The sequence below is a fragment of the Ascidia mentula genome, chromosome 6 (assembly GCF_947561715.1).
Source record: "Ascidia mentula chromosome 6, kaAscMent1.1, whole genome shotgun sequence".
Taxonomy (NCBI): domain Eukaryota; kingdom Metazoa; phylum Chordata; class Ascidiacea; order Phlebobranchia; family Ascidiidae; genus Ascidia; species Ascidia mentula.
In genome coordinates, this window is record NC_138571.1 from 5,311,552 (window position 1) to 5,332,638 (window position 21,087).

At 37.4% G+C, this 21,087-nt stretch overlaps 3 protein-coding genes across 3 annotated transcripts; 2 read left to right on the forward strand and 1 right to left on the reverse strand.

Moving 5' to 3' along the window:
* LOC145905385 (carbohydrate sulfotransferase 9-like) lies at nt 1-2,152 on the forward strand. Its single transcript, XM_082992573.1, has 5 exons — nt 1-321; nt 634-773; nt 913-1,138; nt 1,439-1,607; nt 1,758-2,152. Exons 1-5 carry the CDS (start codon nt 96-98, stop codon nt 1,963-1,965), a joined length of 969 nt encoding a protein of 322 aa, XP_082848699.1. The 5' UTR covers nt 1-95; the 3' UTR covers nt 1,966-2,152.
* LOC145905393 (putative methyltransferase-like protein 24) lies at nt 2,149-7,381 on the reverse strand. The gene is made up of 7 exons (XM_082992582.1): nt 7,291-7,381; nt 4,697-4,815; nt 3,795-3,856; nt 3,487-3,694; nt 3,129-3,242; nt 2,975-3,069; nt 2,149-2,896 (listed from the first exon to the last, which is right to left on the reverse strand). The coding sequence occupies exons 2-7, from the start codon at nt 4,791-4,793 to the stop codon at nt 2,582-2,584; spliced, it is 891 nt and encodes a 296-aa protein (XP_082848708.1). The 5' UTR covers nt 4,794-4,815; nt 7,291-7,381; the 3' UTR covers nt 2,149-2,581.
* An 11,138-nt stretch (nt 7,382-18,519) lies between these two features.
* On the forward strand, nt 18,520-20,654 carry LOC145906973 (carbohydrate sulfotransferase 12-like). Its single transcript, XM_082994420.1, has 5 exons — nt 18,520-18,700; nt 18,945-19,084; nt 19,604-19,833; nt 20,017-20,181; nt 20,426-20,654. Exons 1-5 carry the CDS (start codon nt 18,520-18,522, stop codon nt 20,652-20,654), a joined length of 945 nt encoding a protein of 314 aa, XP_082850546.1.
* Nucleotides 20,655-21,087: the final 433 nt, after the last annotated feature.

A 21,087-nucleotide genomic window follows, 5' to 3' on the forward strand; every position in this document is an offset into this window, starting at 1 on the left:
TGTAGCTAATGTGGTTATAGGCACTGTTCTAAATCTTTAGGCGAAGACACTCTGGATAAATTTCTGCAAGAGAAATAGATTGAGTCAAACAAAACATGAGCAGCAGGATTTCTTTGGGTCTGTTCGGATTCTTTGCAGCCGTTGTTGTCATAATCATGTTTTCCTATAACAATCAACTCAAATCCTGGTCAAAACAATCCGATTTACTCTCTAAAAACACCATGAAAAGTTGGTCAAATGTGTCAGACCATTTTATGGAACGTATGCAAATGAGAATGGATGAGCGTCGAATCAGAATTCAGGAGATTTGTGACAAACTAGGTAAGAAAATAATCTGTCCTTCTGACATAAATAACGTGACTTTTATTGTCCGACAAGCTGCATAGCAGGTGCAAAACCGGATAGTAAAAGTCACGTCAAATGTGCCAGAAAGACAGAATATTATATGCCTGGGGGCAACAGCAACGTACTATAGGTAAAAAAATGAATTTGACGCAACCTACTTTTAACATCACGCCTCATATCTCAGCTATCAAGTACATTTTTTTGGTAAGAGAGTTTTAACAGCTGACTTTAAAGCTGTCATACATTTTTTAATTTAAACAGTTGAACTATAAAGTCTATTTCGTGAAGGTTTTCATCACGACAAAAACAAAATAAAAAAATCGTTGATTTATTCAACCAAACACAAAACCATCTTTTGTCAAATTCCGAAGACTGGAATAACTCGATGGAGGCAGTTATTTACTGAAATGAATGGCGAACATTTTGAAGTAAGATGCATTCGAGTAGGCCTATACATAAAATGGTTTCATGTAAGTTATTTCAAATGTGGAAAAACTATTGGAGTTGAAAACAGGCCTCGTGAATCAGGGTAAAACAATTCATAATTCAATGTACTTTGCTTTTCAGGAACAGTTTACCAAAAAATTTAAAGAAAAATTCCAACTGATCGGAGAAGAGAGAAAAGTCCACTTGCTTAAAGATGATTGGTTGAAAATGACGGTGGTTCGAGAACCGATGGAACGTCTGATCTCAGCTTTTAGATCAAAACTGGCTAAACCTGATGGCCCTGTATTCAAGTCTATTGCCGAATCAATTCACATTCATTACGGAAACAAAAGAGATTTTAACTTGAGTAAGTCCACAGTGCAACTGGTGGTTTTTGCGCAACATTTTTACCAAATCTTTGAAATCATAACACTCAATTTTGTGTTTGTGTAAAAAACGTTGCTGTGTAATTTAAACGATCTAACAATTAGATATTATATCATTTAATTTAAATTTGACTCGTCAAACATATGTTGACGCCTAAATCCAAGGTAATCCGAAATGGAACGCCTAAATTATCCAATGAGACTTGAGTATTCAGAATAATTAACTTTAAAGCTAAACTCGATTCCTATATTTCAAAACCAAGAAAACCTTTTTATCACAGCACGTGGTGGACTTGACTTCAATACATTCATCAACTATTTAGTAGTCGGCTATCCAAACTCACTACTGGAAGACAACAACCACTGGAAAAAATACTCCACACTTTGCCAACCATGTGACGTAAGGTATGACGTCATAGGGCACCAGGAAACCGTCAGCGAAGATTCGAAGTGGGTGCAAATTACCAAATGGCAAGTTTAAGACTTGTCATCTATGTATTGCTTAATATCAGTTGCTTTTTTGAATCTTAAAAAGTCATAGATGTTATAAAAAAAGAGCACTTAAAAATACCTAATTTCTCACAAATGTTTGCAACACAGATATGTTCTCAAAACCATAGGAGCACCACCTGATCTAGAACTGGGCTCAGCTTATCAAAACAAAACCGATGACGACATGGTTCTGCGCTACTACTCAACCGTGAAACCACGTGAGCGAGTGATGCAGCTCTACAACTTGTTATTGGACGATTACTTGTTATTCGGTTACCCACCACCTCCGTTACTGAAGAAACTATTTAATAATTGACATTGCAGTTAGCCTCGAAATGCAAGCGAAATATTTTTTCGCAAATTATTTGACAAAGACATAGTTAATTATAATTACGTGCGGTTGTTACTCGACAAGGGACGTGGCGTTATTGGGTTATCATCGACCACCGTTGTCAAAAAAACTGTTTGAAGCAATTCAACGTTGTTCATATTACGGATTTATTCCAGTCATCAGCGCCGAAATACGTCGTTCAACATCTCACGCAGCGAAACATATAATCGTAATGGTGAAGCAAGCAAGCAAGCAAGCAGAAAATAAGCGTTGTTTTCTAAGACACTGCACTCAAACACAATTAAAAACCATAGAAAAAATCCCAGCATGTGGCATAAATTTGCATAGTGGAAAATAAAATTGATTTATTTTTGGTGTTCGTTTAAAACCAGGATTCATAAAACAACCTACAAATAGCTTCATGCGACTTGTTTGGAAAAATGCAATACAAACATACAACAAAAATACAGGCACGTTTTTCTTATTTCATCTCAAATTAACTGGAACAGCGATCTTGGACTAAAGTGTCCAACATTGTTATATTCAATAATGGTGATTTCCAAATAACTCCATATTAATGAAGTGATTTAACTTTAAAATTTCAAATTTGGCACGGTTGAGGGTCCAAGTTTACAAACGCTACTTCCCACAAGATAGTCCCCCCGATAATTACCATGCTGTCCTTCTTGTCTAGTTGGGAGAAATTTGGGTTATTTCTCAGAATCCTTTCAGCTCTCACGTTATCTGTTGTGTCGAACAGGCGAAATTGAAGGTTGTGGAGTTGCGATAGCTGTCTGTAGAACATCATACATCGCCGTAGCCATTTGGGTCTGGCAATGGGCCCTGCTAGATGTATTTCTAAACCAAATTGTCTCACGCATTTGTACAAGCCTGTGTCAAGCAGTTCTTGTATGACCTGTAACGCAATAATTGATTGTTATAATTTTTCATTATTTGCGGAGAAACTCAAACAATTTGTTGAAAATAATCTGACCTCGTCTTCAAATCCACCACCGGCAGGGTTGTCAATATCCACCTTCAAGTAATCTAAATACCTTCCGTTGTGTCCAAGTTCCTTGAGTAAGGTACCTGAAATTTCGGGTATGTTAAACATGCACAGTACGTATACCAAGATCACTAAGACTTACGCAAAGTTCGCATTTTCCATCCGTGGTCATCTTTGTCGTTGTCTTTGGAACTGATGCCGATTTTATGAAACACAACCCCAGAATCACGTTTGAAACCATCATCGAGAGGCGTCGCTACATGAAAAACAGAAAATTATATTTTGTGGGAAATCTTCAAGAAAAAAAAGCTGTATAGTAGCGCAACCAAATCAAATCTGATTTACATAAGTGCAAGAAATGCGTAATGCTTGATATCGTCACCTAGTGGCCAGAAGAAAAAAAACGCATTTACTGCAAGAGATAAAGTTTCATCCAACCTCAAGCTGTCGTTACACAAATTCATTCAAAACCAACGAAAAAGAACATAAAAAAATCCCACTTGGATCAAACGAGTGAACTTCACATCCTTTCTTGGCCATTGCGTCATCAAAACTAAAATCTCCTCCCACACCGAATGAGTAAAGCAAACATTGGTAACCATCAGCAGTTTTTCCCTTCCAAAATTTAGGCTCCAAACATACTGGATACGAACCGTCGCCATCGCCGTAACTTCGACCTCCGAGTGTTTCCACATTTGAACACTTATACTGAAATTTATTCAGTAAAATCGAACGATTGTAACGCAACTTGGACTTACAAGTTTTGGCTAATTTGCGAGTAAATTTTTTCCAAGGAATGCAAACATACCTGAGGCTGGTAGACGTAATCCCACAAAGTCTCAAATTCCTCTCTGGCGATCGTGTGAAGCTCTAGTAAAAGTTTTAACAATTATTACCAAGCGAGATAATTTGTTTAAAACATTGAAATCGTGCTGCGCAATGATGTTACCCATAAGGTTGTATTGTATACGCCAGGATTTTGAGGTACGCTTTGGTGTCGAAAACCTCGTGGAAGCCAGACAGCAGAAGGGAGAACTATGTTCAAATACCAGCGAATGCGGATCACAATATATACGCGCCGCAAATCAGTCGTGTTCTCCACTCTCCATTTCTAAGAGAAACCGTTGAGGTCTAAAATCAATAACGTTTTTTCTTTGGCAAACACGGGTCCAGCGCAAGGGGTGATTCGTAGGTTGGTGTAGTGAAACTTGTGTTTATTTTACCATCTAGATTCAATATTGATTCTAATTTTACTTCCTACCTTGCTGTAGCCAGCCTCACTAAGTGTGTGAATTAATATAAACACTGATCTTTCGCAAATGAAAACGCAGTCAAATTCACCCTCTTTCAAAAAAACTTTTGCGTCAGTTTTGTTTATGACAATGAATGTTTATACCGGAACAGTACAACCCAACAGTGTAAATCGGTTGATTTCAAATTTGTTTTAGTGTCAAATGCATTACTTTTGTGAGCGAAAAGCCGCATAAAAGCAAGGTAGTCAAAAACACTCCACAAAGCCACCACAGCACAGCAATTTGAATTTGATTTTTAAATTTTGTAAGATTGCTGTCGGAAAACTGTGTGACCAAATCGCATGGGCTCACTGTGATGACATGACAACAACAGGCGCTGATGGAAGAGGTTGGTGGATATTTTTTGAATTTTGCCCATGCAATAAGTTAATTAATAAACAGATATAACGCAACAAACCTGTAAGGTTGACTTGCCAAAACATGTACAAAATTGAGGCAACCACCAGCATGAGCAGCATCACAATCCATTGCCATCCTTTACGCAACATCACCATTGTAACCTATCACAGTCGTGACCTTCAGCACAACATAAGTTAGTTATTCAAGAAATTATTATGAGAAACTGAGCAGAAACAGAAAACTAAGCTGCTGTCTCTGCGCTGATGAGGAAATCCCTACTGCAGTAAACAGCCTGACGGCAAAAAATTTCTCAGTATTATCCAGGCCAGGCGTAGACATGAAAACTGATATTATTATTCTGAGTAAACACAGCCAGCCTATTAAACCTATTAACGCTGCCAAACATTTCACTTGAGAAAAAGACATTTCAATCCTTCCTCTGCATGCATGTTTTGGCATTGCCCACATATGCAACCTTACTTTCAAAAACAGTCATAGCCATTAGTATGGGCAGAGAAAAGACTGATCCTATCTCACTTATTTGACAAAGGTAAGTGTTTCTAAATTATGACGTCTGTTTGGCGTCTATGACCACGGTTGAAACGCAAACAAACCAATACATTTGTTAACCATTGGGTCTCATCAATATTAGTTGTAACATTACCACATTGGTTTCGCTAAGTTGATTGCACCCAATCTGCAATTATCGGCGACTGCATGGTCACCACAAAGTAACAGTATTCGCCTGGTCGTTGGCGGACAATATAAGCTACACAGAGTTAGATCGAAACTGCGGCTCACTCAAAAGATACTTTTGGCTCTTCCATTGCTTTTAAACCTTATAAAGTTACTCTAAATCAGGACAAGTTTGTACTTATCTGATGTAGACATTTCATGGACACACCATAGCTTTCCAATTACGGGAATGGTGACAAAATCTTGTTGCAAATAGTTTCATGGGACAAAAAATCTTTTGATTGTCTAGTTTAAACTGTAGCAGTTAAGATTGGTCCCTAAATCTGCAACGCCCACAATACGACAACTTCCATGACAAACTGTGTTCTATATCCAGGTTTGGCGAAAAATAATTTTGCAGTTTCTGATACACAAATCGCTGTTTCTTAAGACTGTGTGCCCTAGAAAGTTGCATAGTTCGCCACCGTGCCCTACTTTTCCTCTTTACCACATTGGCAGGCATTGACATAGCGACCATTCTCCATTAAGTATAACGATATCAGCACTCTGCTTTGTCAGCAATACCACGCATCACGACTGCTGTATTCTGTTTGGGCATTACCTACAATATTTCCTGTTCGGGGAACATTGATCTGGTTGAACATTACGTGGTCAAAACTATAGCCGTTTTGGACAATTTAAATCGTAGCCTATTCCACATTATACCACAATAAACCTTGGTTAATCCAAATCGATCCTTATGAATTTCAGATAAACTTTGCTGTTTCTCGTAATTCAGATTTGGGTCGATTTTTCTGCTTCAATCTTTTTTACTAAACCACGTTGCACTTACACGTTTATTTGTAACAACCACTTGCACCGAAATACTTGCTCGCTGGACCAATCTCCATTGAATCTACTTGTTTGTCGCCCAGCACCCTTCGGGTTATCGGTACTAGGCGCTATAAGCACGGGTAATGGTACTTTGTCTGCATTTTTGTCTGTGTTTGAACAACGCTCTATACCAGTGTTTCCCAACCTTTTTCAGTTCGCGACCCACTTTTAATGCAAGTTTTATTGTGCGACCCACAATGAGATATGACCAAACAAATGTTACATAATGATAATGCAATAATTTCGTGATCTAATAGAAAACTGTAACAATTACAAATACTTCGCGACCCACTGGTTGGGAAGCACTGCTCTATGCCACTAAAGTTGCCTGTTTTAGTCATAGACACACCGACGGTTCTCCATTAATATCAGACGGCATCACAACATTCAAAGATTACCAGTTCTCAAGCATTACCGGTTCGACCAAAAACCAGCAAACTGCGGCCGACCTTCGTGACTCCCCACAATGATGGCCTCATTGTGTACACAGCATTGTGTGCCAAGTCTGTATTCAAACGACAAGAATGTTTGAGCCAACGCTGGACGGAACCTCAGTACCAGTAAAACAAATATTTTTCTTAAAACCAATGGATATTTAAATTACTGAATGTAAGACACAAATTCAAAAACAAACAAGTCGCACAAAACTAACTCAGATATCGCAGCATAAACCTTGGGGAATAACAGCAAGTAACAAGACAACAGAAAGTAAGCAAATCTGACTAGCATTTTTTGGCTCTTCTGTTGATGATTTACAATCACAATTATAATGGTTAGGAGCCGCATCCTAACTGTTGAAGCTGTGACTGGAAAACACCGCCACGAACCTCTTCGTTGTGATACGACCCCAAGCCACTTTACAAATTGATGTCAAGCTATGAAATGAAGTGATTTTCAGGTCACTATGACAGAAACAAATAACTTACAGAAAAAAAAATACTCGTTCAATTAATTGGTGTCTAGTGTACAATCGTACGTATAACCAAGAAAGCTTTAAATATACTGCCCTGTAACTTTTAATTGCTAACGGGTAGTCTAATACTACTACTATATAGTAATCACTACCCTAGCAGCAGCACTTACAAAAGTGGCCGAAGTTTGGGTAAAAGCTGTCCGACAACGCAGTCTGTCTTATCATCTTTGTTTGACAACACAGCAGCCTGTCGAAAAATATATAAACGATGTACTCCCAAAACCGCATATACATAGCATAAGAAGGCGGCAAAAAGTGATTTCGGTGTCAGAAAGTGATATTTGTGTCATTTCATTCCCAGTCAATGTCCAATTGTTTATCCGCAGTCTTTCAACAATCGAAGCTTTATGATGTCATTGAATAAAAGCTAAATTAATATGACTTTTGCTGTGGTCTTCTGTAACATTACGGTTTTATAACCGGATGATATAGGCGAGTTTACCGACATCCTACTAACCTTCACCAGGCTTAAAACAAGCGTCGTGTTACAAACTGATAAAAAGATCAAAAATTATTGATACCTACAATTTCAATTGAATTAGTAAAGGTCCAAACAAACCACATCCGAAATCAGCGATGTTTATTGTGCTTGTTGACACAAACAACAATCATATAATGCAGCTGTATACTGACAATTTGCACTTATTCTTTCAAACATCGGTCCACATCAAATATAGAGGATTTGCTGCGAAGTTCGGTTGCGTGCCTGTTATACAGGAAATTAATAAACAACAAACGCACCAATAACAAATGGTGGGCAGAAGATTTAACGGGAACTGCTAATTACATTGTTGTATGTCTAAATTTACCGCCAATGTAATAATAAACATTGAATACAGACTTAGTTAAATAGGAGTGAAACCTGTCCTCTGTTTAATAAAACTGCTTTATCCCTGCTTTGACACAGTGTTTCACATGTCAGCAACAATTTTAGTAACTCATATTATCATTAATTATCATAGATTTGAACATCGCAACACGTCCTGTTGCAAAGGCAGTGCATGATTAAAAGCCAGTTAATGTTGGTGTTTACTTTGGTGTTGTGGTGTATGTAATTACCTTGATATAGTTTCTATAATTAACATTGAAAATGTCTACAGGCGCGGATTCTCTTGAAAAAAAGACGCTATTTTGAGTTAACAGATTCTTTCTTTTTACATTAACTTTAGATCCAGAATATTAGCGTCCTACGCCAAATGCGAGCGAAACAAATATATGCCAACGTTATACCCCTACAGCTCAGAAGGTTTTTAAAAGGTTTGGGGCTCAGACGACTTCGCAATCTTAATTCCACTTATTTAAGAGGAACATATATCTAACAATGAAAACAAGCTCATAACATCAGTTTTTACTTTTTACTATGGCATTCTGAAACAGCAATTTGCATTAATCAGTCACCTGACAACCGTTTTATGAAATAGGAATATCAAAACAGCATAATGGTTGTAAGATCTAATACGTTTGTTTTGGCTTAAGCACCTAATTACAATGTTTTATTCTATATGCTAATAACAGAGAGGATTTTACCATCAACGAAGTAAACCTGCATTATCTGAATACCACTGAAACACACAATCGTTAGTTTTAAGTTGCTTTGTTTCATTGGCATGGTTTCCTATATATTCCTGCTCACTTAACTTTCCTCCGTTGGTGATCGCACATTGGCTTCGCTTTTAAACCCTGCACACTGTTAGGTCAATATATATAATAGTGTTTCGCTGAGCGTTCAACTAACAATGCAGTCAATGAGTTCGCTTTTTGTTGGATACGCGTGGGCGGTATTCTATTTCCGAGCGTGCTAGCGTGCGCTATAGCCTACTGTTCAGCGCTGGGCTATGAAGTTCGCTGGTAGTTAACGGTTCTCTTCCCCGTGTTGGTTGGATGTGAAGTACCATCAGAATTGGGGTCAATGGTCTCAAGATGCGAATTGCGCGGACTGATAAGAATTGTGATATTTTGGCATACAACAGATCAGAACTAATGGGTGTCAACATGTGCAATTATTACGTGAATAATCAATTACACAAGTAAGATTTACTGGGATATCAGCCAAGGCATTGCAGTCTGGGTGGATCGGCCAATTTTTCGACAAATCTGAGCGAGATCTGAAAAATCAAGTTCCTTGCGGGGTTTGAAGTAACGGGGCGAAACATTCTACCCACTACATAAGGTCAACACATATGTGTTTCAAGGAAAATTGTGATCTCGATACGATAGCTGTATTCGTCAAAGAAGGTCCTGCGCCATAGGGCCATCCTGTCAATCACATTGCTGCGTTGCCTGATTGTAATGGTAATGACAGAGTAGCTCAAAGAAGGAGGCAATATGGCATTCAATGCAATTCTATCAGCATTGGACTACGCTTAATATGGTATTCAAAATAGTATAAATTAGTCGACAAATAAATTTTAAATCGTTATTTTGCGACATTTTCGAGGCATAGGCCTACTGATCTTGACCATAATATTACACATACGCCATTCAGTGAGTTTGATCTGCCCCGACTGAAAGATTTCGTTGATACAGAAAACTTGTTCTATCGACGCCCACAGGTGTTTGCTTTCAAGCAGGTCGAGGATCGGATCGCGCAGCCAAGAAGAAATTACTCTCGGATATTTACTACTTCTTAAATACTCAGTCCTTACTTTTGCAGTCTAAGACAGATGAACGAAGTAAGAAGAAAACAAAGTGACCGAAAGTTGTTCGGGATCCCGGCATGACATTATATTCGGTACTTACATTGTTGACAGAGCCGTTATAACCACCAGACATAACACGCAGCATCTGCGAAAATACACACGTGTGACATGTGTCGTAAGCAGAGGAATTTCACAACCAGTGCGACACATGATGGGTGATATGGTATATTACGCCACGACACGCACTAATGCACACATGTTACACAGTAAAAAGTGCAATGTACGAAATACTTGCTATCTTATTATTGTACTGTAAGTTATTGACTTTATATTTGACGCGACCCACTGGTTGGGAAGCACTGCTCTATACCACTAAAGTTGCCCGTTTTAGTCATTGACACACCGACGTTCTCGATGAATATCAAACGGCATCACAATTCACAACGTTCAAACATTGCCAGTTCTTAAGCATTACCGGTTCGACCAAAAACCAGCAAACTGCGGCCGACGTTCGTAACTCCCCACAATGATGGCCTCATTGTGTACACAGCATTGTGTGCCAATGCTGTACAACGACAAGATTGTTTTAGCCAACGCTGGACAGAAGCTCAGTACCAGTAAAACAAATATTTTCCTAAACCAATGGATATTTAAATTACTGAATGTACAACACAAATTCAAAAACAAAGAAGTCGCACAAAACTAACTCAGATATCGCAGCATAAACCTTGGGGAATAACAGCAAGTAACAAGACAACAGAAAGTAAGCAAATCTGACTAGCATTTTTTGGCTCTTCTGTTGATGATTTACAATCACAATTATAATGGTTAGGAGCCGCATCCTAACTGTTGGAGCTGTGACTGGAAAACACCGTCACGAACCTCTTCGTTGTGATACGACCCCAAGCCACTTTACAAATTGATGTCAAACTATGAAATGAAGTGATTTTCAGGTCACTATGACAAAAAACAACTAACTTACAGAAAAAAAATACTCGTTCAATTAATTGGTGTCTAGTATACAATCGTACGGATAACCAAGAAAGCTTTAAATATACTGCCCTGTAACTTTTAATAGCTAACGGGTAGTCTAATACTACTGCCATATAGTAATCACTACCCTAGCAGCAGCACTTACAAAAGTGGCCGAAGTTTGGGTAAACGCTGTCCGACTACGCAGTCTGTCTTATCATCTTTGTTTGACAACACAGCAGCCTGTCGTAAAAGATATAAACGATGTACTCCCAAAACCGCATATACATAGCATTAGAAGGCGGTAAAAAGTGATTTCGAGGTCAGAAAGTGATATTTGTGTCATTTCATTCCCAGTCAATGTCCAATTTTTATCCGCAGTCTTTCAACAATCGAAGCTTTATGATGTCATTGATTGAAAGCCAAATTAATATGACTTTTGCTGTGGTCTTCTGTAACATTACGGTTTTATAACCGGATGATATAGGCGAGTTTACCGACATCCTACTAACCTTCACCAGGCTTAAAACAAGCGTCGTGTTACAAACTGATAAAAAGATCAAAAATTATTGATACCTACAATTTCAATTGAATTAGTAAAGGTCCAAACAAACCACATCCGAAATCAGCGATGTTTATTGTGCTTGTTGACACAAACAACAATCATATAATGCAGCTGTATACTGACAATTTGCACTTATTCTTTCAAACATCGGTCCACATCAAATATAGAGGATTTGCTGCGAAGTTCGGTTGCGTGCCTGTTATACAGGAAATTAATAAACAACAAACGCACCAATAACAAATGGTGGGCAGAAGATTTAACGGGAACTGCTAATTACATTGTTGTATGTCTAAATTTACCGCCAATGTAATAATAAACATTGAATACAGACTTAGTTAAATAGGAGTGAATCCTGTCCTCTGTTTAATAAAACTGCTTTATCCCTGCTTTGACACAGTGTTTCACATGTCAGCAACAATTTTAGTAACTCATATTATCATTAATTATCATAGATTTGAACATCACAACACGTCCTGTTGCATGGGAAGTGCATGATTAAAAGCCAGTTAATGTTGGTGTTTACTATGGTATTGTGGTGTATGTAATTACCTTGATATAGTTTCTATAATTAACATTGAAAATGTCTACAGGCGCGGATTCTCTTGAAAAAAAGACGCTATTTTGAGTCAACGGATTCTTTCTTTTTACATTAACTTTAGATCCAGAATATTAGCGTCCTACGCCAAATGCGAGCGAAACAAATATATGCCAACGTTATACCCTTACAGCTCAGAAGGTTTTTAAAAGGTTTGGGGCTCAGACGATTTCGCAATCTTAATTCCACTTATTTAAGAGGAACATATATCTAACAATGAAAACAAGCTCATAACATCAGTTTTTACTTTTTACTATGGCATTCTGAAACAGCAATTTGCATTAATCAGTCACCTGGCAACCGTTTTATGAAATAGGAATATCAAAACAGCATAATGGTTGTAAGATCTAATACGTTTGTTTTGGCTTAAGCACCTAATTACAATGTTTTATTCTATATGCTAATAACAGAGAGCATTCTACCAGCAACGAAGTAAACCTGCATTATCTGAATACCACTGAAACACACAATCGTTAGTTTTAAGTTGCTTTGTTTCATTGGCATGGTTTCCTATATATTCCTGCTCACTTAACTTTCCTCCGTTGGTGATCGCACATTGGCTTCGCTTTTAAACCCTGCACACTGTTAGGTCAATATATATAATAGTGTTTCGCTGAGCGTTCAACTAACAATGCAGTCAATGAGTTCGCTTTTTGTTGGATACGCGTGGGCGGTATTCTATTTCCGAGCGTGCTAGCTTGCGCTATAGCCTACTGTTCAGCGCTGGGCTATGAATTTCGCTGAAAAATCAAGTTCCTTGCGGGGTTTGAAGTAATGGGGCGAAACATTCTACCCACTGCATAAGATCAACACATACGTGTTTCAAGGAAAATTATGATCTCGATACGATAGCTGTATTCGTCAAAGAAAGTCCTGCGCCATAGGGCCATCCTGTCAATCTCATTGCTGCGTTGCCTGATTGTAATGGTAATGACAGAGTAGCTCAAAGAAGGAGGCAATATGGCATTCAATGCAATTCTATCAGCATTGGACTACGCTTAATATGGTATTCAAAATAGTATAAATTAGTCAACAAATAAATTTTAAATCGTTATTTTACGACATTTTCGAGGCATAGGCCTACTAATCATGACTATAATATTTCACATACGCCATTCAGTGAGTTTGATTTGTCCCGACTGACAGATTTCGTTGATACAGAAAACTTGTTCTATCGACGCTCACAGGTGTTTGCTTTCAAGCAGGTCGAGGGTCGGATCGCGCAGCCAAGAAAAAATTACTCTCGGATATTTCCTACTTCTTAAATATTGAGTCCTTACTTTTGCAATCTAAGACAGATGAACGAAGTAAGAAGAAAACAAAGAGACCGAAAGTTCGGGATCAAGGCATGACAATAGAAGTATATAAAGAGCCCAAATTTACCAAAAGAGCCCCAAAACAAATTTCAATCAATAAAGAAGAAATGTTAACAGTAAATGTCATGGCTTTAGTAATTTCCGTACATACATTGTTGACAGAGCCGTTATAACCACCAGACATAACACGCAGCATCTGCGAAAATACACACGTGTAACATGTGTCGTGAGCAGAGGAATTTCACAACCAGTGCGACACATGGTGGGTGATATGGTATATTACGCCACGACACGCACTAATGCACACATGTTACACAGTAAAAAGTGCAATGTACGAAAAAATTGCTATCTTATTATTGTACAATAAGTTATTGACTTTATATTTGACGCGACCCACTGGTTGGGAAGCACTGCTCTATACCACTAAAGTTGCCCGTTTTAGTCATTGACACACCGACATTCTCGATGAATATCAAACGGCATCACAATTCACAACGTTCAAACATACCAGTTCTTAAGCATTACCGGTTCGACCAAAAACCAGCAAACTGCGGCCGACGTTCGTAACTCCCCACAATGATGGCCTCATTGTGTACACAGCATTGTGTGCCAATGCTGTACAACGACAAGATTGTTTTAGCGAACGCTGGACGGAACCTCAGTACCAGTAAAACAAATATTTTCCTAAATCAATGGATATTTAAATTACTGAATGTAAGACACAAATTCAAAAACAAAGAAGTCGCACAAAAATAACTCAGATATCGCAGCATAAACTTTGGGGAATAACAGCAAGTAACAAGACAACAGAAAGTAAGTAAATCTGACTAACATTTTTTGGCTCTTCTGTTGATGATTTACAATCACAATTATAATGGTTAGGAGCCGCATCCTAACTGTTGAAGCTGTGACTGGAAAACACCGCCACGAACCTCTACGTTGTGATACGACCCCAAGCCACTTTACAAATTGATGTCAAGCTATGAAATGAAGTGATTTTCAGGTCACTATGACAGAAACAAATAACTTACCGAAAAAAAAATACTCGTTCAATTAATTGGTGTCTAGTGTACAATCGTACGTATAACCAAAAAAGCTTTAAATATACTGCCCTGTGTAACTTTTAATTGCTAACGGGTAGTCTAATACTACTACTATGTAGTAATCACTACCCTAGCAGCAGCACTTACAAAAGTGGCCGAAGTTTGGGTAAACGCTGTCCGACAACGCAGTCTGTCTTATCATCTTTGTTTGACAACACAGCAGCCTGACGTGAAAGATATAAACGATGTACTCGTAAAACCGCATATACATAGCATAAGAAGGTGGTAAAAAGTGATTTCGAGGTCAGAAAGTGATATTTGTGTCATTTCATTCCCAGTCAATGTCCAATTGTTGAAAGTTTATCCGCAATCTTTCAACAATCGAAGCTTTATGATGTCATTGAATAAAAGCTAAATTAATATAACTTTTGCTGTGGTCTTCTGTAACATTACGGTTTTATAACCAGATGATATAGGCGAGTTTACCGACATCCTACTAACCTTCACTAGGCTTAAAACAAGCGTCGTGTTACAAACTGATAAAAAGATCAAAAATTATTGATACCTACAATTTCAATTGAATTAGTAAAGGTCCAAATAAACCACATCCGAAATCAGCGATGTTTATTGTGCTTGTTGACACAAACAACAATCATATAATGCAGCTGTATACTGACAATTTGCACTTATTCTTTCAAACATCGGTCCACATCAAATATAGAGGATTTGCTGCGAAGTTCGGTTGCGTGCCTGTTATACAGGAAATTAATAAACAACAAACGCACCAATAACAAATGGTGGGCAGAAGATTTAACGGGAACTGCCAATTACATTGTTGTATGTCTAAATTTACCGCCAATGTAATAATAAACATTGAATACAGACTTAGTTAAATAGGAGTGAAACCTGTCCTCTGTTTAATAAAACTGCTTTATCCCTGCTTAGACACAGTGTTTCACATGTCAGCAACAATTTATGTAATTCATATTATCATTAATTATCATAGATTTGAACATCACGACACGTCCTGTTGCAAAGGCAGTGCATGATTAAAAGCCAGTTAATGTTGGTGTTTACTATGGTGTTGTGGTGTATGTAATTACCTTGATATAGTTTCTATAATTAACATTGAAAATGTCTACAGGCGCGGATTCTCTAGAAAAAAAGACGCTATTTTGAGTTAACAGATTCTTTCTTTTTACATTAACTTTAGATCCAGAATATTAGCGTCCTACGCCAAATGCGAGCGAAACAAATATATGCCAACGTTATACCCCTACAGCTCAGAAGGTTTTTTAAAGGTTTGGGGCTCAGACGATTTCGCAATCTTAATTCCACTTATTTAAGAGGAACATATATCTAACAATGAAAACAAGCTCATAACATCAGTTTTTACTTTTTACTATGGCATTCTGAAACAGCAATTTGCATTAATCAGTCACCTGACAACCGTTTTATGAAATAGGAATATCAAAACAGCTTAATGTTCATAAGATCTAATACGTTTGTTTTGGCTTAAGCACCTAATTACAATGTTTTATTCTATATGCTAATAACAGAGAGCATTCTACCAGCAACGAAGTAAACCTGCATTATCTGATTACCACTGAAACAAACAATCGTTAGTTTTAAGTTGCTTTGTTTCATTGGCATGGTTTCCTATATATTCCTGCTCACTTAACTTTACCCCGTTGGTGATCGCACATTGCGCTTCTCTTTTAAACCCACACTGTTAGGTCAATATATATAATAGTGTTTCGCTGAGCGTTCAACTAACAATGCAGTCAATGAGTTCGCTTTTTGTTGGATACGCGTGGGCGGTATTCTATTTCCGAGCGTGCTAGCGTGCGCTATAGCCTACTGTTCAGCGCTGGGCTATGAATTTCGCTGGTAGTTAACGGTTCTCTTCCCCGTGTTGTTGGTATGTGAAGTACCATCAGAATTGGGGTCAATGGTCTCAAGATGCGAATTGCGCGGACTGATAAGAATTGTGATATTTTGGCATACAACAGTTCACAACTAATGGGTGTCAACATGTGCAATTATTACGTGAATAATCAATTACACAAGTTAGATTTACTGGGATATCAGCCAAGGCATTGCAGTCTGGGTGGATCGGCCAATTTTCCGACAAATCTGAGCGAGATCTGAAAAATCAAGTTCCCTACGGGGTTTGAAGTAATGGGGCGAAACATTCTACCCACTACATAAGGTCAACACATATGTGTTTCAAGGAAAATTGTGATCTCGATACGATAGCTGTATTCGTCAAGGAAGGTCCTGCGCCGTAGGCCATCCTGTCAATCACATTGCTGCGTTGCCTGATTGTAATGGTAAAGACAGAGTAGCTCAAAGAAGGAGGCAATGTGGCATTCAATGCAATTCTATCAGCATTGGACTACGCTTAATATGGTATTCAAAATAGTATAAATTAGTCAACAAATAAATTTTAAATCGTTATTTTGCGACATTTTCGAGGCATAGGCCTAGAAATCATAACCATAATATTACACATACGCCATTCAGTGAGTTTGATCTGCCCCGACTGACAGATTTCGTTGAAAACTTGTTCTATCGACGCTCACAGGTGTTTGCTTTCAAGCAGGTCGAGGGTCGGATCGCGCAGCCAAGAAAAAATTACTCTCGGATATTTACTACTTTTTAAATACTGAGTCCTTACTTTTGCAGTCTTAGACAGATAAACGAAGAAAGAAGAAAACAAAGAGACCGAAAGTTCGGGATCAAGGCATGACAATAGAAGTATATAAATTGCCAAAAAACACAATGATAAGTTTATGCAACAACAAATTTCAACCAATAAAGAAGAAATGTTAACAGTAAATGTCATGACGTTAGTAATTTCCGTACATACATTGTTGACAGAGCCGTTAGAACCACCAGACATAACACGCAGCATCTGCGAAAATACACACGTGTAACATGTGTCGTTAGCAGCGGAATTTCACAGCTAATGCGACACATGGTGGGTGACATGATATATTACGCCACGACACGCACTAATGCACACATGTTACATAGTAAAAAGTGCAATGTACGAAATATTTGCTATCTTATTATTGTACTGTAAGTTATTGACTTTATATTTGAAGTAAATTTGACCTAACCAGCAACGGAGAAAGCAGATCAACGTTATGCCACATTACACAAATTTATTTTACTCTATAAAGCGAGAGAACGACAAGTGAAACGTAATGCTTTGCAAACGTATATATTCCTAACAACAGCCATGCTGTTTCTATTGTTAAAAGCTACTGCGTGTGAGAATAACATATGATGTATTTCAATGTTTTTGTCAGGTAATTTTGTTCGTTAAAACGACACGACCGAATAATTGTTACCCACATGACACAATTGTTCAACACCTGTGAATTTTGTGAATAAGTTCGAATAACTTAACAATTGCAAACCACGCTCATCAATTATCCAATTTGGGTGGAAGTATTTCGCCACCAACAACTTCCCTATAACAAGTCTGGAAAAAAATAGATTGGGAAAATCATTCAGCCGATGTCAGTCACACAGCATAGTGTACAATTCAACTATAGTACCGCTGAGGGAGAATAGATATAGGTACATATAGGCAAAGTAATGGGACTTCAATAATACAATTAGGTGCAATTCAATATCTGGAACACCATTAATTGTTATATATTGCAGATGTAAATATGACAGCGCTGCCTGTATGTGCTGCGTTGTGACTTTGCAATAGTTTTCCGTCCTTATATCAATCGTTGAACCTCGATCATGGTGAGTCACTGATTATATTACCATATTCATGATTCACGCTAACTTTATGATTTACTAGTTTTATTAGTATCGGTTTGGGCAGTTAGTAGATGTTTCAAACAAGCCAGTGGTTATGTAAGCTTTAGTAGTTAATGTAGTAAAAGGTCGACATCAAACAGTTACCTGCTAAAATGCCACAATTGTTCCAATAAGAATAAAAGCAGCAGTAAACACAGCGTGGTAAAACTAGAATTTATACAATTTATAAAACTAGAATTTATAGAATTTATAAATTACCTTAGACACGTATGTAGACACCTATATTTTGGCATTACTGTATTGGGAATGAAAATGCTTTTACCATTGCAGCATCAACCGAAAATGTTTAAACGATTTCGGTTTGTGAACAAACGTAATATTGCTGCCGCACTTTGTGCCTTTTTCATGCTTACCTTAATCAGCATGGAAATATACAAAGTCACAACTGAAACCCGCCGTCATATTCCTGAATCCTTTCAAAACTTTTTGTTCGTCCTTGCCAACAAAAGTAAGACAGCGATTTTTATTGACAAAAAACTTGATCAAGTTCGGTCAAGAATGCACGAGAGGAAATCACATCTCCGAGACATATGTGCGAATTTAAGTAAGTTATTAAGTAGATACTATACATTTTACTCAGTACACAAGTTTTGTTGTCTCTCTGACTGGGAATAACTGTTCGTGTCGTGGTAAGTTTCGACGTTTTCAAATGATTTCAAACTGCATTTCTTACTGATTTTGATTGTCACACCTGTATTTTCAAGTTCACCGAATACCGTACCCATTCAAATTACATAGTTATCGTGCAATATCTTTACCTGCACTTCCCTCATTTCTCTTTTTTGTAGGTTTTCATCATAACAAGAGCAACATACGAGAAGCTCTGATATATTCAGAAAAATACAAAACCATTTTCTGCCAAATCCCCAAAACTGGTATAACCAACTGGAAAAAACTTTTTACGAATATGATTGGAGTAAATCTAACGGTAAATTTCAATATTATGTCAAACATAAAATTTGAGACAGCTAAATTTATACTAAATTTATTAGATTTTGAAACATGATAAGTGTGTATTCGGGGTTCTTGTTTTGCTTTAGTAATAATGAAATGATAATACTTATAATTAGTATAATTATTAGTCCCTGAAATTGATAACTGATACCTATTATATATATTAGTAAATCTTGAACAAATTTTTGTTAAATGCAAATTCAAACTGTTTGAATGATCTAACAAATACGCCAGAAACAAACATTAAACGTTTTTCCATGCAATACAAAATCTCACTAGTTTCTTATGATTTTTTTTGTAACTCACTGTTCTACTGGACCATAAAAAACGTTTTGATTTTCAAAATAAATTCAACTATCTGTTGTTCAGCTCACCTAAATTGATACAAAACCTTTTGTCCAAAACTTAATTAAAACCTCAAATGCTGTAGAGTTGCAGAATCATTTTTTAATAATATTATTATTGAAATTGCAAATATTTGTGATTGTTACAGGGCAGAAAATTTAGTTCAGAATTTAAGAAGTTATATCAGACGAAAAGATTTGAAAAAGATTCGTTGCTAAGGAAAGGTTGGTTTAAAATGACGGTGGTTCGCGAACCTATGGAACGTTTGGTTTCGGCGTACAGATCAAAATTGGAAGGACCTGCAGGAAGCATGCGAAAAATTGCTGAAAGAATTCAATTAAAATATGGGGATAAAACCGACCTGGTTTCTAAAAGTAAGTGTCAGTAAATTCTCAATAAGTTGAAGTGGTCAACGTAATCCTTTCTATAGATTTGCATCCATGTTAGCCAAAGTTCCCAAAAATATATATAAATGTGAAAAAGTTTGAACTTCTGTATTTCATGGCAGACACATCAATCCAACTCAAACATGACACAGAAAAATTGTTTTGTTACAGAAAGCAAAGCTCCAGATTTTAATACGTTCATCAACTACTTGGTTCTCAACTACCCAGCCTCTCTCCACACTGACAACCACCACTGGGGAAAATATTCATCACTTTGCCAGCCCTGTGATTTTTATTATGACTTCATAGGACATCAAGAAACAATTGATGAAGATTCCGAGTAAGATTTGTTATTGTTTTTTTTCTGGACATTATTACGTCTAATATTCCGATCTACGAAAGTGCAAAACTGGAAACTTTTACCCTCTGATCACCAAATTAGAACCTGATATTGATTGAAACATGTCCGTGTATGGTGAAATATTTAAAACAAAAAGCTCACCTTCCACAATTACTAGTTTTTTGAACCAGCAAGCTGATTTCGTCAATTAGCAGGAGATAAATTGTTTGCTTTAAATTCTCAGATATATTTTGCGAATGATTGGAGCATCTGAAGAATTGCAACTCAGGCCTCCATACCAAAACAAAACCGATGACGACATGGTTCTGCGCTACTACTCAACCGTGAAACCACGTGAGCGAGTGATGCAGCTCTACAACTTGTTATTGGACGATTACTTGTTATTCGGTTACCCACCACCTCCGTTGTTTAAAAAACTATTTGAAAGCAACATGATCAAATTAAACCTGTAACTTCCGCTATGAGGCGTGAGTACAAACTATATGCTGCAAAATTAAATTAACACAAATTCGTATATTAGATTTTGAGAAATTTTTGTATATGTTTGAAGAAATGTTGGCATATTTCCAGTTTGTTACAAATGCGAACATTCGAATGCCTTCTAATAAATATCAAACTATTTTGACAAATCTTCGTGTAATGTGCTCTTATGAGGCTGAGCATCGAACACAATAACATTTACTTACGCCATGAAAACATGTGCTTTCGAACCGAGTGTTATTTTTTACAGCGCCACCCTCAGTTTCTAGAGACTATTGCAGTTTAGAAACCAGACACTGATTCGCCCACTACAGAATTTTAAAGTATACATACCGCGAGTAGAGTTTTTTTGCCGGGATTAGCTTTAGTTGTTTATGTGGCATTGGGTATTCGTGTAATGAACAC

What these genes read in the sequence shown, in the direction of transcription:
- LOC145906973 (XM_082994420.1), top strand. Translation starts at nt 18,520, where the DNA reads ATGGAAATATACAAAGTCACAACTGAAACCCGCCGTCATATTCCTGAA. An exon ending in AGACATATGTGCGAATTTAA is followed by an intron (nt 18,701 to 18,944) that starts GTAAGTTATTAA and finishes TCTTTTTTGTAG; the next exon opens with GTTTTCATCATAACAAGAGC. An exon ending in TGATTGGAGTAAATCTAACG is followed by an intron (nt 19,085 to 19,603) that starts GTAAATTTCAAT and finishes TGATTGTTACAG; the next exon opens with GGCAGAAAATTTAGTTCAGA.
- LOC145905393 (XM_082992582.1), bottom strand. Translation starts at nt 4,793, where the DNA reads ATGGTGATGTTGCGTAAAGGATGGCAATGGATTGTGATGCTGCTCATG. An exon ending in AGTTCACTCGTTTGATCCAA is followed by an intron (nt 3,243 to 3,486) that starts GTGGGATTTTTT and finishes TTTTTCATGTAG; the next exon opens with CGACGCCTCTCGATGATGGT. An exon ending in ATGGAAAATGCGAACTTTGC is followed by an intron (nt 3,070 to 3,128) that starts GTAAGTCTTAGT and finishes CCGAAATTTCAG; the next exon opens with GTACCTTACTCAAGGAACTT.
- LOC145905385 (XM_082992573.1), top strand. Translation starts at nt 96, where the DNA reads ATGAGCAGCAGGATTTCTTTGGGTCTGTTCGGATTCTTTGCAGCCGTT. An exon ending in GGAGATTTGTGACAAACTAG is followed by an intron (nt 322 to 633) that starts GTAAGAAAATAA and finishes TATTTCGTGAAG; the next exon opens with GTTTTCATCACGACAAAAAC. An exon ending in TGAATGGCGAACATTTTGAA is followed by an intron (nt 774 to 912) that starts GTAAGATGCATT and finishes TTTGCTTTTCAG; the next exon opens with GAACAGTTTACCAAAAAATT.